Raw genomic sequence first — 17629 nt, 5'->3', positions numbered from 1 at the left:
TACAGGTTGTACTTCACAGTTACTGTATTCCCCCAGAGAGTCAATAAACTGCAGGCACAGCCATGCAGTTTTTAAGCTGATTTTTTTGCTGAGTATGTTATCATTTCCTGAAATACCTTTTGAAAGTACTCAGTTCTGATTTTATTTGAGAAAGGAGTTGTCAAAGATTACTTTTTTTCTGCAAATTTTGTGAAATGTGGAGGCCAAGCAGATGTTCCTTCAGTACTCAGAAGAGGGACAAACTCTACTGTCTGGTAGAGTTGCTAAACCAAAGAATCAACATGCCTCGCTTTCCAAAGTGTCTTCCAGTGATGGGGATTCCCAGAGCAGCCTTGTGGCAGTGCATCAACCACCACAAAGCACATCTCTCTGTTTGTGTACTGTCCAAGTGGAGACACTGGATTTCCAGTGAGCTTTATCTTTTGCTTCATCCATAAAAAGGCTTGAGACAACTCCAGACAGACCAATAGCGATCCCTGCAGAAGTCCATACAATAGGCCATATTTCCATTGGAGGAACAGAGTTAAGGAAGGGTCTGTGGTTCCTGAACTGAGGTAGGGAGCCCTTGCTGAAGACACTTGAGAAGACTGCTTGCTTTACCTATTGTTTACTTCACAGACCCCAAATAATCTCCCAGATGAGAGGAGCAGGTTCGCTGGCAGGCTGGGCACAGGCTGTGGCAGGCTGGTGTGCAGAGCAGGGCCCAGCTCTCACTCACTGCCCCAGCCCAGCTGCTCAGCCCCAGTTAAGCACCATGGACAGAAATCCCTTTGGTGCTGCTGAGGGAGAGGCCTGGTTGTGCATTCTGGATCACAAAGCCAAAGTGTGCTGGCTTTCAAGCACAGGTTTTCAAACCCACCGTTTTTTGTTCAGCTCCCTTCCCAGCAGTGTCAGGTGTTGAGCTGTGTGAGTCTGTGCTGGCAGCCCTGCTTTGGGAGACAATGTTCCCCAGCTCAGCACAGCTCTCAGGCACTGCCTTGGGTCGCCTGCAGCAGGAAAAGGCAGCTCTGGAAAGCAGCTCCTGCCTGCTGTGGGGAATCTACAGGATGATGGAATGGCCAGTGATTGCAGACTGCTGCTGCTCTTCAAAATTCATGGCAGCTGCTTCTTCAGTCTGTCTTCAGCTCTGTATGCATCAGCTCTAACAGGGACATGTTCAGTGTTTTACCTTGGGGTTTCATTTAAAGATTCCTGAACACTCACTGGCTTGAAAATGTAGGAAATATCTTATGAACTGTTTAAAGACATTTTTCTTCCACGTGGAGGAATTTTAAATAAGAATTTTCAAAGGAGCACAGCTTCTCCTTTTTGATGGACTTTGGACATCTAGCTCACACCAGCACTTCCTGTAGTTCCAAGGTGAAGTGACTTCCCTCAATTTCTATGGGCAAACTGTGGTAAAATTTGGAGCAGAATTTGGCAGTGAGCTTTGACAACTTTCTCCACAAGTCCTAACTACCTTCCCTCATATTTTGAAAAGCTCTGTGTGTTGTATTTTTCCCTTTCACTAAAGATGTAAGAGCAAACACTAGAACCAGCTAGGCCCCATATGCAGTGATTTTAGTGGTCTACAGATACAATGTTATTTTCAACTTAAGTTTGAATTGTCTTGTCTTAGGGAGCGAAAACGGACTCAAGAAATTATAGAGTCAGATTTTTCAGAAAGGTGAGTGTTACTGAATGTGTATTTTGTGTATAGAGTCGTACTTGGTTTGCTTCAGATTTGCCTTTCAGAAAGATGACTGTCCAGTTCCTGCTTTCAGCAGTTTTCACCCTTTCACATCAGAGCTGTGTCGGGGTTTTTTTTAGTCTGCTGATGTTACTTTTTACTCTTTTTTGTTTCTTTTACCTGTATTCTATTTTCTTAAATACATTCACAGTTTTGAAAATCATTCTTTTTTTTTTTTTTTAATAGTTTCTTTAGCTTTTTACTGCTGACAGGGGAGCCTTTTCTGTAAAATAACAGCTCTCCCTGCAGCACATTGTCAAATGAAACCATGACACTAATTAAAAAAAAAAAAAAAGAAAAAAATCCAACATAGCTGAACTTTTTTAAGACTTCTATTGAATTACACATCCAGATCTAGTTTGTGTGATAAAAACAACTGCTCCTGTTTTTTTCAATTACCATTACCTAAGCTCTTGCTTCACTGGAAGAAGGTGAATGGAAAATAACCCTGACAGTTTGCCAGTTCTTAATTTGGCACCTTAAAACCCAATGAATATGTACTTACTCTCCACAAAAGAGATTCTTTTATCTATTCTATGATGGACACGTCATAGAATAGATGTATATATATGTATATATATACTGTGATGTATATGTATGGATATATTCTATGGTGGATACACCTTAATTCCCCTAATGACCAAGTTTAGTATCTCCTGCTGTATTTTAAATAGGGATGTCTGAGCCTTTCTATTTTAGGCACACACATGAAAGATGCAAATAAACCTGGCTTGCAGGCACATGAGCACCCTGGGAGATTTTCCTCTTTTTTTTGGTTGTTCTTTTGTGAGACTACCTGGAGATGAATTACAAATCCATTTTAAGCATCTTCCCAGCAGCATGTGTTCAAATGCCTTCAATGTTGAAGTAGTCAAGGAAGGGGAAGGGGCTCTAGTGCACTTCTTTGCAAACTTGTAAGAAACAAGAAACTGCTACAAAAGTTTTATTTTTTATTTAGATAGTCCAGATTTCTGTTGCAAAAGGTAGATCTTTTGCTGTGTAACAAAGTAGCTTACTAACATTCAATGTATTAAAATAATACTTTTCTCTTTTCAGTAAGAGGAGCAAGAAAGGAGATAAAAATGGGAAGGGTCTGAGGCATTTTTCAATGAAAGTTTGTGAAAAAGTTCAACGTAAAGGAACAACTTCATACAACGAAGTAGCTGATGAGCTTGTATCAGAATTCACAAATTCTAACAGCCACCTACCAACAGATTCAGTAAGCAAATATGTGTTGAATTTTGTTACACCAGTACAGATTTATCTGTTTTATCATGGAATTCTGTTTCTGCACTGTCCTGCCACAGTCCATACTCTTCTTCACTTAACTAGTTCTCAAATATAAACTTACTCTTTGAAATCTAAACATACAAAATGAAGATATAGAATTGAACTCCCTCTAAATTATTAACAAAATAGAGGAATCCACCAAAATAACTAACTTTAAGAAAGGGCTACTCTTGTATATGTGATCTTGTCAGGCTTTTCAGCTGTGCCAGACTTGCCATGATGGAATTTTCTGCAGAGATGCTTCAGGAAGGCCTGAAGCTTCCATTTTTGACCAAGGTATGCTCATGTGGTATCCAAGGGGTATCTCAAGATGAAGGATTGGGGTTTAACACCACTCTGACCAGAACTGCCCTTTTGGCATTTGATCTTCTCCATGTCTGTGGAGCAAAAAAAAAAAAAAAAAGCTTTTCCTTTTTTAATTCAATTATTTTGTTGTAATTAGTGTATTGTTTTCTTAGCAGGCTTATGATCAGAAAAATATTAGACGGAGAGTTTACGATGCCCTCAACGTCCTGATGGCAATGAACATCATTTCAAAGGAGAAGAAGGAAATCCGCTGGATCGGCCTTCCCACAAACTCAGCTCAGGAATGTCAGAACCTAGAGGTAAAGGGAGCTACATGGGAAATTCTGTTTTGTTCACGTGTTGTGATCATTGAGTTGCTCTTCTTTAGAAGAGGGATCTTTTTCTCAGTTTGAACCTAATTGGTTTTGATGCTTGTGCACTATGAAAATACAAATTTTGATATTGGAAGAAACTGAAAAAATATGTTTGTGTATGCTTAGTTCAGTTTAATTTAGTATACATTACATTTGGTTTTTAAAAAAAGCCAAGCTCTTTACCTTACAAGAATGGACATTGAGTAAATCTGGGATTATTTTTAAGACTGAAGTCTGTAGTACCTTGAATCAGGAGAAAGTCAAAAGAATTTATAGTTCAGTTATACTCACAAAATGGTTTACATTTAAAATGAGACAAATTCTCTATTAATGTCTGGACTTGGAAATATAATTCAAAGGAAATTAAATTGAAAATTAATTCCTGCTGGAATGTCAAATACTGGTTATGAACTGCCGGAGAAAGCAAAAAGTAGTTTTACTTATCGGTTATTTCCATTATTTTTTCAGCAGGCTAAGAGTTACAGTGTTTTCTGCAGGGATGCCAGAATTTATATGCACAAATGTTGCCTGTCCTTCAGGCCAAATGTGCTATAAATAAAAAGCACAAGTCACTGTATTTACTGCAGTGTGCTGTAATGGCTGTCTGCAAATACATCTCAGTTTGTGACACTTGGGGCATTAAGTATCTTTAAAGGTGGGTGGGTGCCTCTCCAGTGCAGAACAGTTCTTTTTGTGCAGGGTCATTTACATCAATTGTCTTTCTAGATGTGGTAAGAGAAAAGCTTTTACTGTCCTTGTCTATTACAGCAACTTGAAAAATACATCCATCCAAGGAGAATGCCTGTGTTCAATCATAATGATCCAGGATGGTTTGGTTTTTATATTCTGGATAAATCTACATTTTGCATGCATTCATGTGAATGCATTGTCTCTAGGACAGGTTACTGTTACAGATATGGAACTTGAATTTCATTGTCTCATCTTCAATAATCATATGCAATTCACTGCTTCAGACCCTAACTGCACATGCACAAAATGGAAGCCAGGCTTATTTTTCAAAAATTGTTTGTTCCTCTGACATAATAGAAAAGCACGTAAAACAAAGCTGCATTTTCATGGTGTGAAAATCAGAATTAATTTTGCTTTTAAAGCTGTATAAACTGTCAACTGTTCTTACAGTGTAAATCCGTAATAAGATTACCAGTACAAAAATCAGTGCAAAAGACCTTGTTATACAGAAACTATGCCTGAGTGATATCTGTACTGCTTACTGGTGTTAAGAGTCCTAGCACAGAAAGCCATCTGAAAGATGCATTTTAAACATTAAAGCATGTGAGGAGGGAATCACTACAAAGCAACCTTGTAAAAAAGATAGAGGAGTTTGGGCCAGCTAGGTTTTAAAAGACTTTTAAAGGTAATTTAAGAGTTTAGTGTTTTGGGGAGCCAGTGATGCAGTGCTGGCACCAAGAGGATGATGAGCAAAAACCCCTTTCAGCACCAATGACTGTTGTCCTGTTCTTCAGCATGGCCCCAAACACTGCTGGATGTGCAGTGCAAACAAAAAGTGGAGGTCCCTGGTAAGATTCAGGTGATCATAAGCCCAGCCTCCACATATTGATGTCTAGTAGCTTGCAGCTAGGAGAACAGTGGGACATGCACAATTCCAAAAGAGTGGAGGGCAGAAGGAAAAAATAAAAACCAAAACAAGAAACCAAAGCATCCCCTCAAATAAGTTTTTGATTTGGTGCCAATTGGCAGTCAGTGCAAGACAGAAGAGGCAGAATGGGGGGGAACATAATAGTCTCTTGTAATAATTAAATCCTTACTGGAGTGAAAATTGTTGACAGAGAAGGACATTGCAGTCTGCCAGACTTGTTTAATGGAGAAACTCTTACGCCCATGCAATTTGCCCCCATTTACAAAGACAGCCTGCTCAGTTTGGCACAAGGGAATGGAAAATGTAACAAAGTATCTTGATGCATTTACATTTATTTTTTAAGATAGAAAAACAGAAGCGGATTGAAAGAATAAAACAGAAGCGAGCCCAACTGCAAGAACTACTACTGCAGGTATATTTAATTTTTATTTTCCCCCCCATAAATGAAAATATCAAGTGCAAATCCAGCATGTTAGACCTTCTGGATTCTTTCTAGATTTAACTAACAGCTTTGGCATACTAAGGAGAAAAGTTTGACCCCTGTGACCATTCTGGACTCTGGTAGGGGGACCTCTTGCTGACACTTTGGGGTTCAGTTTGCCTGCCTGTTGCTCCATCTGTGTGCCACAAGCTTTCCTAAGTGTTCTGGTGAAGCTTTGCCAACCTCAGTGGGAATGGGAACAACTCACAAGTCCCCTTTGTTGACTCTAAGTTCCCGACGAGCTACCCTGAGTCATTCTTCAAATTTTCTCTTTCACCTAAGCTATGAAGTTCACAACAGAACTTGTGTAAATGTCTGCAGAGTTGTTTGGGGGGATATAGACATTTCTGGATCTTAAGAGTGGAAGGCTGGCAAATCCAACACCTTTACTTTCAGTCACATATCTTGGAGATGACTTTTGGCTTTAATTGCTGAAATATATTTCACATGCATCTGGTTTATAAGGTAACATTTTATAAATACAGTTATGAGCATTCCTTAACATTCTAGTCTGTGGAGACTTTTAGTAATTTAAATGTAACAAATGATTTTATGAGATAACAGGCAATAAGGCTGTATTTTTTTCCTGGTTCAACTACACTGATACAGTTTTCATGATATTCACTGAAACTTTCAAATATCTGATGCTGCTTCTTTGTTCATCACCAAAAGCTGTTTCTCTGCTTAGGGTACAGTTGGGATTCTATCTGTCTGACCCAATACATCAGCAGTTCCTCCAACAGTAAAAGCAAATTAGACTGGTGAAAATAAGGGAACTCAGGCCCTCTTAATTTTTAGTCCAAATATTGACAGAGTTGACTCCCTTACTGTCCACCACTGCCCCATTATTGCCCTGTGTTGTTAGCCAAAGGGTTTACCAGTCCTTTGGGATTCTGGCTATCCATCTTTTTCCCCTGAAATGGAATAAGCAGGGCCTCGGGTGGGTGAGTACACTGACTTCCAGTCCCTCAAATAACATTTCCTAAACTCACCCGTTTTCATACGTGTGCAGTCAGATACAAGAAACCGGCAGGCAGCGAGTGGCATCACAAAGAGCAACTGCTTAATAACATCCAGAAGAGAATTTCCAAACTAATTCTTTTGAGAGAAGGTGGTGATGGATGAGTAGGGAAAGAGAATAAAAATACAGATATGGGAAGTGGGGGAATTTTTGTTTCAGTGTAACTATCTCCTACCCTGAGGTAATTACACATAAAAAGTACCAGAGAAAATCTCTGACTCCAGAGCCTTTTCAAAGGGATTGGGGAAGCATTCTTCAGCAAACTTTATTGCTCCTTTCTTGTTTCTTCAGGGAGAGTGAGAAGGACAGAGTCAGTAGTATATGTGTGCAAAAATTGGGTTTAACTTCTACTCCTGGTGAACTTCACTAGTGCCAAGAGGAAGTCAGGCCACAACTCACTTTTTGACAAAAAAATTACTGAAGGTATTGAGTGTTGGTAAATAAGACCTATGAGGTTGCATTTCCTGGAAACACTGATGTCTGCTCTTTTATTGTCAGTAATTTTTTTTTCTTGTGTTTTACAGCAAATAGCATTTAAAAACTTAGTACAAAGAAATCAGCAAAATGAACAGCAAAATCAAGGCCCTCCATCTTTGACCTCCACAATACAGCTGCCTTTCTTAATAGTCAACACTAGCAAAAGAACAATTATAGACTGCAGCATATCAAGTGATAAGTGAGTGTTTATGGAATTCATTTTTATAATTTTACTTTCTTTATGAACTGGAATTTTTCCTCAAACAAGTGAGGGAAATTTTTCTAGTTTACTAGAAGTAATTACTGTATTACATTTGCAACTGTCACTTCAGGGGGTTGCTTGTTTTTTTAAATATTTAATGCAACTGCAGTAATAATATGAATGAGTTTATTAACACTGCCTTACAGTCTCTAGTTAAACCAGGCTGAATTTCAGTGTTTTAAAAGGCATTTCAAGCTGACATTCAAGAAGCTTTTTCTGCACAAGGAGAAATAACTGAATGAAACTGTTTATTAGGACAGCACTGCCTTTTAAAGCAGCCATGTGAATTCTTACTGTTAGCATGCCATAAAATTGTACACAGTCAGAAACACAAGGTTATCCATGTGACACAAAAGTAACATACTCCAGATGATAAAAACAACTTTGAAAGTGGTTTTTAACAGCAAAAAGTTCTCTGAAGGAAAAGATACAGAAATTTGTAATACTGTCTTTGTAAGCAAACTGCTACAGTTACATTCACATTAATCTGAAAATCTTCCAGTTACATAATTGTGAGTGTTTGTGCTCTTCATCCTGTGAAAATATGGCCGAAGTTTGAGGCGCTGTTACGTTAATTGGTAATCGGCTCACAATCAGTTTATTAGCTGAAAATAGCTGGCTTTGCTCTAATACTGTAGATTACAGATTTCACTCTGTGGTATGCAAATCCTGTACTGAACTTCAAGTCAATCACACAGCAAAAATAGACAGGCTCTAGTAACCCACCAGCATGCAAAACAGCAATACTCTTGAAAGTAGAATTTTAGTAGAAAATTACAATACGTCCAGCACATTCTGTGACAAAACTTGTGGAATGCTCTCATGAGCACTGCAGTTCAGCAAGGTGGGAATTTTAGGATCATTTTTGATTTAGCATAATTATACCCTTATTCTATAGTCACACTATTGAGGTCTTCCTGCTCTTTTAAACAGGAGTCTACATTTAGGTTTGAAGTTGTTAAAAAGTTGAACAATTTTTGTCAGATTAATCTGACATTTGGGATCCGGAGCAGTGTAACATGCTGCTACACTCTCCAGCTGTGTGAAAACACTCCTACTAAACGTGAGCATGCCAAAATTATTGAAGTTGTTGATACTTAAATTTATGTAACTCAGCTCTGGTAGTATGTCACCTGGAGGTCATTAAGTGTACAACCCAAATTAAGCCAGCTTTTCACTGTGGTTATTATTTGTGCAACTAATTAGTGGCAGCAGCAATAGGTAAACAGTGCCAGAAACTGCTTTGTTTTAATCACTGTTACACTGATCTGCTAAATAAGGCAGTTAGCAAAGGTGCTGACTTGGTTTGGAGAATTCCCAGTCTGTGGAGTTTATTGGAGAGTGTTTGTGCTGCCTGACTCTATCACTGGTCAGCCTGAGTGATTGCTCTGCATTTGGTTCCAGGCTGAAAGCCACTTTTTAAAGGGCTTCCATTTCCCTTTCTTCTCCAGGTAACATTTATATAAAGTATTGATGTTAGTAAGTCCAATGAAGAGCTAAGCTCACAGCATTAGCTACTCAAAATTGTATTTACAGATGAACTTCTAAAGGAAAGCTATTGCTTGGAAATGTTGTACATACAAGGGCGATTTAGTATCAGAAGGAAAATTGGTTTGTGTCCTCTAAGCTTTTTTCCTATGCAAGAACAGCCAAAACAGAATGAAATTTCCCACAAATAAAAAAAGAGAGAAGTTATTGGGCAAGTTTTGTTTAGAGTTTGAGAAGGTAGATGGGTGCCAAGCAGCATACTGGGAATGGAATTTCTGAAATTGGAGTAGGAAAAACAAAGTCTTCAGGTAAAAACGAAGTAGTTAAAAACTAATTTTAAAGATGAAGCACCTGAATAAGTAAGTCCCATTTAAACAGGAAAAATTTATTTAATGTATATGGTACTTCTGTATAAATGCTGTTGGTTCTAGGAAAAAGAAAGAAAAAGTAACCAGAATACCTTGTTTTAAACAAGCATTCAGATACAACAGATGTATCAGAAACTTGGAAATGCAGAAGAATTTGTACAGCATTGGAGATACAATGCTGTACATTAGAGAGGACATGTAGGAAGTGGCCTCTTGTACCCTTACAGAAAGAATTGACTGTAGCAACAAAAAACCCAGATCAAAGTCACTGGTGATCAAATTTGCACTTACCATGGGAAAGGGACAGGAAGTGTACCCAAATTTTGTATACAGAGTATTAATGGCCTCTGAACCTGGCTGGTAGTACTGAATAATAACATGGCAGCCCAGTAGATCATTCTGTGAGAACAAAAGTTGATTTCTCAATAACAGCTGGAATCATGCTGGGAATTACTAGGAAAAACAGTAAGGACTGCAATGCAAAACTAGATGCATGTAGTGCTTTCTGTGTGGAATACTACACACTCTCATGTTCTTGGAAAAAGTATGGCTTAACCAAGAGAGACACAGGAGGGCAGCAAGGACTGAGGCTATGGAAAGGCTTTGACAGAAGGAGCAGATGGGCTCTTTGGCCCAGAGAGGAGAGGACAGTGGAGTCTGAGGTGTCTCAGAAATCACCGGTGATACGGTAAGCATGCATAGAGAACAGCTGCACACAGGTGCTTATTAAATTGAGAGATATTAAGAGAAGATATCAGGTGATGACAAAAAGAATGTTTTTGTAAGTTTATGCAAATTGTAATATTTGATTTTGTTCATGCCAGAAGTTTACGTAAGTTCGGAACAGGGTCATGTCAAGTACCCGAAAGAAAATCCTCCAATAGCTGTTAACAGCAAAGTAGAAGAAGTGTAGAGATTTCCTGTATCAGTGACTGCAGGCTGCTAGAGAATAAACTGGAGAAATACTGAAGACTGTAAATTTTTCAGTTTGGAAACTTGCTGGGAAAAGAAAATAAGTTACCTTCCTTTCTAACATCCAGTATTTGGCCACAGCACATGGGAGAAGAAATGTAGAGCTATCTATAAATACAGCTTTTGATCCTGTGCCATAAATTGGAATTCAGTTATGAGTCACTAATTACAGCTTGCTGGTAGTAGCTTGGTATGACACCAAGCTGTACTAGTTTAGCAGCAGCAATGTAATTGTGCTGGTTAAAATTATAACAACACATCTTATTTTCCTTCTTAATGTCATTATGCTGGAATAAATAAAGGTGTGTAAACAATAGGTTTTACAAGTTTTATGGTATGAGCCACAGAAGAAATGCTGTGTGTAACTGACAATTACACCCAGCACAAAGCATTAGATTAGCAATTGAAAATTCTGTGTATAAACTCAAGAGCTGTAAAGCTTTCAAGCTTCCTAGTTCAGGTATAAGAAAATAACTATTAGAAAACAACCTAGCAAGAAAATTGACATGTAACATGAGCTTGGAGAGATAGTGGAGGACCCACCAGTGTGTTATCTTTTAGAAACTGTATCTCACAGATGGGTTGCTTTTCCAAGGATAAAGGTTTTGTCAGCAAAAAAGGAGGTACTGGGAACTAAGCCTTATTTTACAGACCAGAACTGTCCAGGCTTTTAATACCTGTGATGACAGTGTAAGGCCAGCCTAAATGCCCTTGCATTTCTTAAATCTGTCTGACATTTATATCTCAATTTCCACTTTTAAATGCAGTTAAAAACATTTTGAGAGTCCAGCAGCCGAAACAGTGGGTTGTGAACACACAGGACTCTGAACAGACAGCTTTTCTAGCTGCATCCAAAAAAGAAAAATTATACCAAAGTAAATAGGTCAGTTCACAGGAGGAGTGTTGCACATTAGAACAGAAAGTGAAATGTAAAAACAGAAAAACAAAATAGTTGTTTTGGTGACAGGGCTTCAAGTGCCCTTATTGGCTTTAGTGCAGGTGAAGGTTCATGTTTAATAAGGCCTCCCTCTTCCCCTTTGAATCTACTCAATGAGGTAGAAAATGTTAAACTTTGTTCCTGCACTGGTGAAGTTACTTTAATTGAGAATGTGCCATTTTAAAGCTGTAGGCCTGCCAGTCACAGAAAAGAGAAAGCATTTCTTGCACTTCTCTTTCCTTAAGGACCCTTTACAGAAAACCAAGACTCTAGATGTTTACCTCAGTGCATGCCAAAACCACCAGAGAAAGAATAGGCAAGAAGAGCACAGCTGTGCTCTTTTCAGAATCATCTCACTTTTAATTTTTTACATGCAGATTTGAATACCTCTTTAATTTCGATAATACTTTTGAGATTCACGATGACAGCGAGGTGCTGAAGAGAATGGGAATGTCCTTTGGGCTCGAAGCAGGCAAATGCTCAGCTGAGGACCTAAGAACTGCAAAATCACTGGTGCCAAAAGCTTTAGAAGGCTACATCACAGGTAAGTGAAATGTTGTTCTTGATCAAAACCATAACCTTACTTAACTAAAGCAAATTTAAATATATTTTGAGCATCTTGAACAGGTCGGTGTAATTCCTCAGGAGCCAGCAGGTGCCACCTGAGAACTAAGCTTCTCTAAATAAAGCAAGAGGCTCCAAAGACTTCAGGCTTTTACCTCCCCTGTTTGTGCTTAGACACAAAGCTAGAGCTCCTTCAGTGTTGCATCACTGGACTCGAGCTGCCAAAATTTGCTGTCACTTCCTATAGTTATTGTCAGTGTGTTGTTCTTGCTGTGCCTGCAGCTTAAACTTAGCCCAGCATTTTCTCAAGTTTCTGGAGGGATTTTAACTGTAAAGGAAGTGTTACCCAATTAATTACTGCATACAGACCTTTGTTTTTGAGGAAAGGGAACAAAGAAAGCTCTTGCCCTAATTTCTCTACTGCTATGTATAAATTACAATTCAGTTACATTCGATGAAAGCAGTACATTTTAAATGGCTTAACATTTCAAACTATATCAAATGTACTTATGTTTATTAACACTTATTTGTGTTTTCCTGGTCCTCTTGTCCTGTGTGTTTTAAAACTAAGATTTCATATTCTCTTTCTGTTGTGAGTGCTATCTTATAATGAGCTCCGGTGTAATTTCAAAATTGACCAAAAATAAAAGTTGAAAGAAATCTTGATTTATTCCTCGCAGGTTCATTCAGCTCAACATTATTTACCATGTGATTTATCACCAATGTAAAAAGGAAAAAGGGGAAAGGAACAGAACCTATATCTTTTAATAGTGGTGCAATGTTGAAGTTACTTAATTGCTCCCATGTGTCAAGGATCAAACGAAAATTCCTTTTTCATTTTAAGCCTGCATAAGTTTACCTCCAGAGAACAGGGGTTCCTTACATTTGCAAAAAACCCTGTGTCATGACACTATTTACTGAGTACTTCCCTAGCAGCAAACCAGCAGCCTGGAAGAGTTTGAATCATAGGAAATGCATTGATTTTATTTTTTATTCAAAAATCATTAAGGCAAGTAATGTACTCTTCACACATGGGTTACATTCAGCTGTTTCAGCCTCTCTAAAAATTAGCTCAGAGGTATTCCTACTAGAATATGTATTTAAAAAAAATACTTTCATTTACATATCAGTATGTGTATTAAAGGTTTATTGTATCTGTTGCTTATTACTTAATTGTGCTATCCAAATCTACAGTTAAGAGTATGAATTGCATAGTGGTGGTTTCTAATTGCAGTAAGTGACTAATAAAGGAAACATTTAAATGTTTTGCACATAATTTGAAAAGGCAGCATTTGCCTGATTATATATTTTTGGTTATCTCCCTCTTTTAACTTTGGGAGTCTTTCGACATTTTCTTACACAGCAAGAGTAGGGAAATAGAAGGGTCATCACTGATTTCTAAAATTCATGGTTACTTCTACGTTGTCATGATGGCTCTTTCAAAAACAATGGCTTCAGTTACTACTATACAGGAAAAACAGATCCAGGCCTCTTATTTATTCACTGCAATCAAGATTCATTATGATCCCAGTAACTGACTCCATGGACAACTGCTCTAGAACCAGTCCTGTTCTAATATGTCCAAGCAGGTGAATTATTTCCTGTAAAATGTTAGTTTCAGCTTAGCCTGGTAATTTTTTTCAGATAATTCTTCACTTCCAAACACTAACTATAGTTCGTACTATGATGCTTACCAGTAGGACTAGAGAAGCAGTTGGAAGAATCCTAAATCTAAACCAGTTCAATTAAAAAAACTTTAACTTCACAAAAAATGTTGGACAATCTCAGCTTTGAAAAGCAGTAACTTTCTATTTGCATTAAACAGCCACATAAATTGCTTGGAATTGCTGAACTGATGATGCACACATCAAAGTTTTATTGGTGGATTTTCTTTTGAAGATCATGTGCTTTAGCCATTCTTCAAATGCCCAAATTTGATAAAAGTAGTGTCTTTGAGGTTTGTTAGTTTCACAGTGTTTTAGCAAATAAATGTATTTTTGTAATATGCATTTTAAATTCTACATTTGTGTGATCCCTAGGTATGACTGCCACTGAAATCGGCAGAAGCTAAGGCATATTGACCTCATAGAGAAAAATATTCTGTGTATCATAAATTGTTTTTGTAACACACTTTTCTGTTGCTTGACTGTCATAACTGACAGTGTTGAAAACATGACATTTGCACCAGATTAAAAGGACATTCCAAAGACACAATCCCAGTCATAGATTCCTGCCCATTTTTGATCCAGGTTTTCTTGTGTGCTCTCCCTGAGCTGGTTCCAGGTACTAAACTGCAGCCTTTGTCTGGCAGAGGACTTTGCAACAATTAAACAAGTAGAACTATGTAGCAAAGGGCTCCAACCAGAACAGTTCCAGTGGAAAGGGGGAAGTGAGGTTGCTGGGAAAGCAGAAATACTCCACTGCCTGGGACAAGCATAAACTCGTAGAACAGCAGCCAGAGTACCCTCTCTGTCTTTAGGGTTGTGCACATCCTACAGGGACTTAACACAAAACCAAGTCCCATCTTTGTTAGTTGAGTCCTGACTACTAGAAATGAGGCTGCAGATTAAAAAAAAAAAAAAAAAAAAAAAAAAAAAGAGCAGGAAATAAAAATTCTGAGGTTCTAGGAGTTGGGGTAACAACAGCTCACCTTATGTATCCCACTAAGGCAGTGGGCAGACAAAGTGGTGCAGTTTCGGACTTGGGTTTTTTTCCCTGTGTGTGAAGAAGTACTCTGCTGTTTACCTGTATAATTAGTCAGGACTAGAAAATAGGCTGGAGTTGAAACTAATGAGCTAAGGGCACCCACTGCCTGAGCGAGTTTGTTCAGATGTCAACAACACTTCCATGCAGCATTTGTATAGTAACTGCTAAAGCTATTGAGGGTATTGATTTAGAGCCTTCTCAAAAAAAGTATAAATTTCTGCCAAGTGTATCTGCTACAAGATATGCCTAATACATAACAATGCCACTATTAGATTGGACTGCACCACCTTGGGAAGGATTATTCAAGCTGCTTCCCTGGTTTTAAGTGTAGCTATTAGCAATTGGTCTACACTGCCAGAATAAATAATTCATCTTAGGCACACTTCTATTTTGACAGACTTTTCCATATTGGAAATGGCTTCAACTCCCCATCTTTCACAAACTTGTTATCCCTTGCTTCTCAGAGCTCACTGGAAAATTGAATTTAGAAATATAAGGCAATGAAAATACAAGGCAGGGATATGCTTTTATGAATCACCTTTCTGCCATACTTCTACCTTGCTCTTCAAAAAGAAAACTAACGAGCTATTATCCAGAAATGTTAATAAACCACAAGATTACTAGCAGTGTCTTGTTATTCTTCTGGAATATTAAACATGTACACACAGGTACACTCCTTCAAAATACCAGAGAACAACACTATGGTCCAGCTCTATTAATCTAAATACAATGCAGTCATTCCAAATGGTTAAGCCTCCTCCTCCACAGACAGGAGGGAGCTGTTGGAACATGTTTACTGTAACACAAAACCTTCATTTAGGGCAATCTTGATGAAAGACATCCAGTTCCATCCACATTTAACTGTTCTCATCTATTCTGTCCTCACAGATCACCCTAAAACTGACACTTATTAATGTCTGCTGTCATGTTCCAAGGACTGTTGCCAAGAACACCACCCTTGCTAGCCTTGCTTTGTAACGTGACATTTAAGTACCTTTCTGCAACAGCTTTCCACAGCACAAACCAAAGTAGCCAGCCTGAGGATCCATCCCAGTGGATGGTGAGCCAGTTTACATGGCTGTGTCAACCTGCTTAAAACAGTCCCTGTGCTAGGCAGCACTGCCAAATCTAGAGGAACCAAAGTTTGACAAGAACACAGAAGGACAAGTGAGAATGTGTATGTAACAAACACAGTTATTCCTCTTACCTGCTACTATAGAACAATTCTAGATAATTAGGAGTAGTAGAGTCCCAGTTACTGTCACGATGCTGTCTAAAACAGAGGCTTGGTTAGGCATAGAATTTAACAGTAAGGACCCTAACTTATGATTGAATGCAACGAGCTAAAGCCACATACAAGTACCATGGAAAAGAACTAGACAGTTTTGATAATTTTGTTTCAACGTTAACTTTGTGTGGAGATGAAATTTATGTAGGTGAATAAAAGTGCCTTACCTAAGAAACAAATTAAATACACACAAAAAAAATCCATAAATATAACTGGGTCAGTGGACTTGTTTTGCTAATTCTCTTAGCAAAAATGTGCATAACTGGAAACAACTGACAGGCATTACTTGTTAGGGGAATTTGAAAACAAGTACTATGGGGGTTGTTAAGTAACCTCTTCACATCCCTCAGGGGGCTTTTAACAAACTACCTCAAGAAACTCAGCATAATTGGAGGACCATTTTAATGGTCTTAACCCCCTCCCATTTCCTATCCCTAGGGAGGAGAGTGCCATTCATGTCTCATATGCAGCGTACAACAGGCTCTTTCATTCTTGGCACCAGCCCTTTGCCATGGTCTGTGCATGTCCAGAGGTGCTGCCCAGCTGTGCCTGGTGGCAGAGTGGGTGAGGAGGCTGCCCCACAGCCAGCCATGAGAGCACCAGGCTGAAACTGCCCTTGGCCACCAGAACACACACAGCGACACAGAAAGGGCTTGGGAGGCTTCACTGCACTACCTCAAACCCAGCTACAAACAATTCCTTTTGTGCCTTCACCAAGTGGTGCAGCCAAGGAGCTGTTGGGACATTTCACAGGGTCAGGCTGGGGCAGTAAGTTTCCATGAAGGACTCCAGAGCTCGTATCTCAGGTACCTGTGATTGCATACAACCACCAGCCAGGTGAATCTTCTTCACAGAGAGGGAATAGTTGAGTGCAAGGCTTAAGTGCATCCACAAAGACAGGATATAATTTTATCTTCATTAAACAGGACACATCTAATAGAAAACTCAAGCTACTGGTATCTTCAAAACTAAATTAAGGGATCCTAACTGCAAAGAGAATGCAAAGTTTAAAATTGTAAAAGGAAGAAAAAATATCAGTAAATATCATAAACAGTTATGCTTTCATCTAGATATGTCTGCGGGATTTTCATGGATAAAGCAAGGGTTACTTTCAAGTTCAGCACAAGCAGTTTCCCATTTCGAGGCAGCTGGAGGCACTTACGATGCTAAATCAAGGTAAAAAAATAATTTTTTATTCAAGGATAGTTTTATATACTTGTGCTACTTCAGTAACCTTACAATTTCATACCATTTGAATGCAGGAATTGAGATATTTTCCTATCATGGTTGATTTTGATTGTGAAAAAGTCTCTAATTCTGTCTTCCTTGAAGGATAATTATATTTGAAAGGTCAAATCAACATGCTTTGAATGTTGAACATACTAGCTATTTCATACCTATGTTTCATAAGAATAGAATCACTTTCAAGCCCCTTTTCCTGATTAACCTTAAATTCCTGCCTGGGCATGGACTACAAATAGATAATTACATGTGGATAAAAGCCCGGTAATAATTCTGAGGAATGCATAAGAATGTCTGCTCTCTAAATGCACCACTCTTTAGGCTCTCGTGAAAGAAGTTTAGTCCTCACAGTTTAATAAAAATTTAAAATTAAAAACCAACAACCAAACAAAAAAGTGCCATGTGCAAAACCCAACCTAAAATACACCTCAGCAGCTGGACTTTGCTTGGAGGTTACCTGTACCATAAAAAATGGAAATAGGTATTATTCTAGGGATTATTATTTTGGAGCAGGTTCTTTCTCATAG

General features: G+C 38.5%; 1 protein-coding gene across 5 annotated transcripts in view; it reads left to right on the top strand.

The window, feature by feature from the left end:
* The window catches only part of TFDP2 (transcription factor Dp-2), a 44936-nt gene that overhangs the window by 19359 nt on the left and 7948 nt on the right, over nucleotides 1–17629 (top strand). The window contains exons 5-11 of one of the 5 annotated variants that reach the window (XM_066326346.1): nucleotides 1619–1666; nucleotides 2786–2948; nucleotides 3481–3624; nucleotides 5640–5708; nucleotides 7323–7474; nucleotides 11680–11846; nucleotides 16931–17036. In XM_066326346.1, coding sequence (XP_066182443.1) covers nucleotides 1619–1666; nucleotides 2786–2948; nucleotides 3481–3624; nucleotides 5640–5708; nucleotides 7323–7474; nucleotides 11680–11846; nucleotides 16931–17036 — 849 coding nt within the window. Of the gene's footprint in view, nucleotides 1–1618; nucleotides 1667–2785; nucleotides 2949–3477; nucleotides 3625–5639; nucleotides 5709–7322; nucleotides 7475–11679; nucleotides 11847–11947; nucleotides 14464–16930; nucleotides 17037–17629 lie in introns of those variants that run through there. The other 4 variants (XM_066326345.1, XM_066326349.1, XM_066326347.1 and 1 more) reach the window with 4 other exon arrangements.

The sequence above is a fragment of the Sylvia atricapilla genome, chromosome 10 (assembly GCF_009819655.1).
Source record: "Sylvia atricapilla isolate bSylAtr1 chromosome 10, bSylAtr1.pri, whole genome shotgun sequence".
Classification (NCBI taxonomy): Eukaryota; Metazoa; Chordata; class Aves; order Passeriformes; family Sylviidae; genus Sylvia; species Sylvia atricapilla.
Note: the sequence above shows the minus strand (reverse complement) of the source record. Positions and strands in the feature narration are given on the sequence as shown.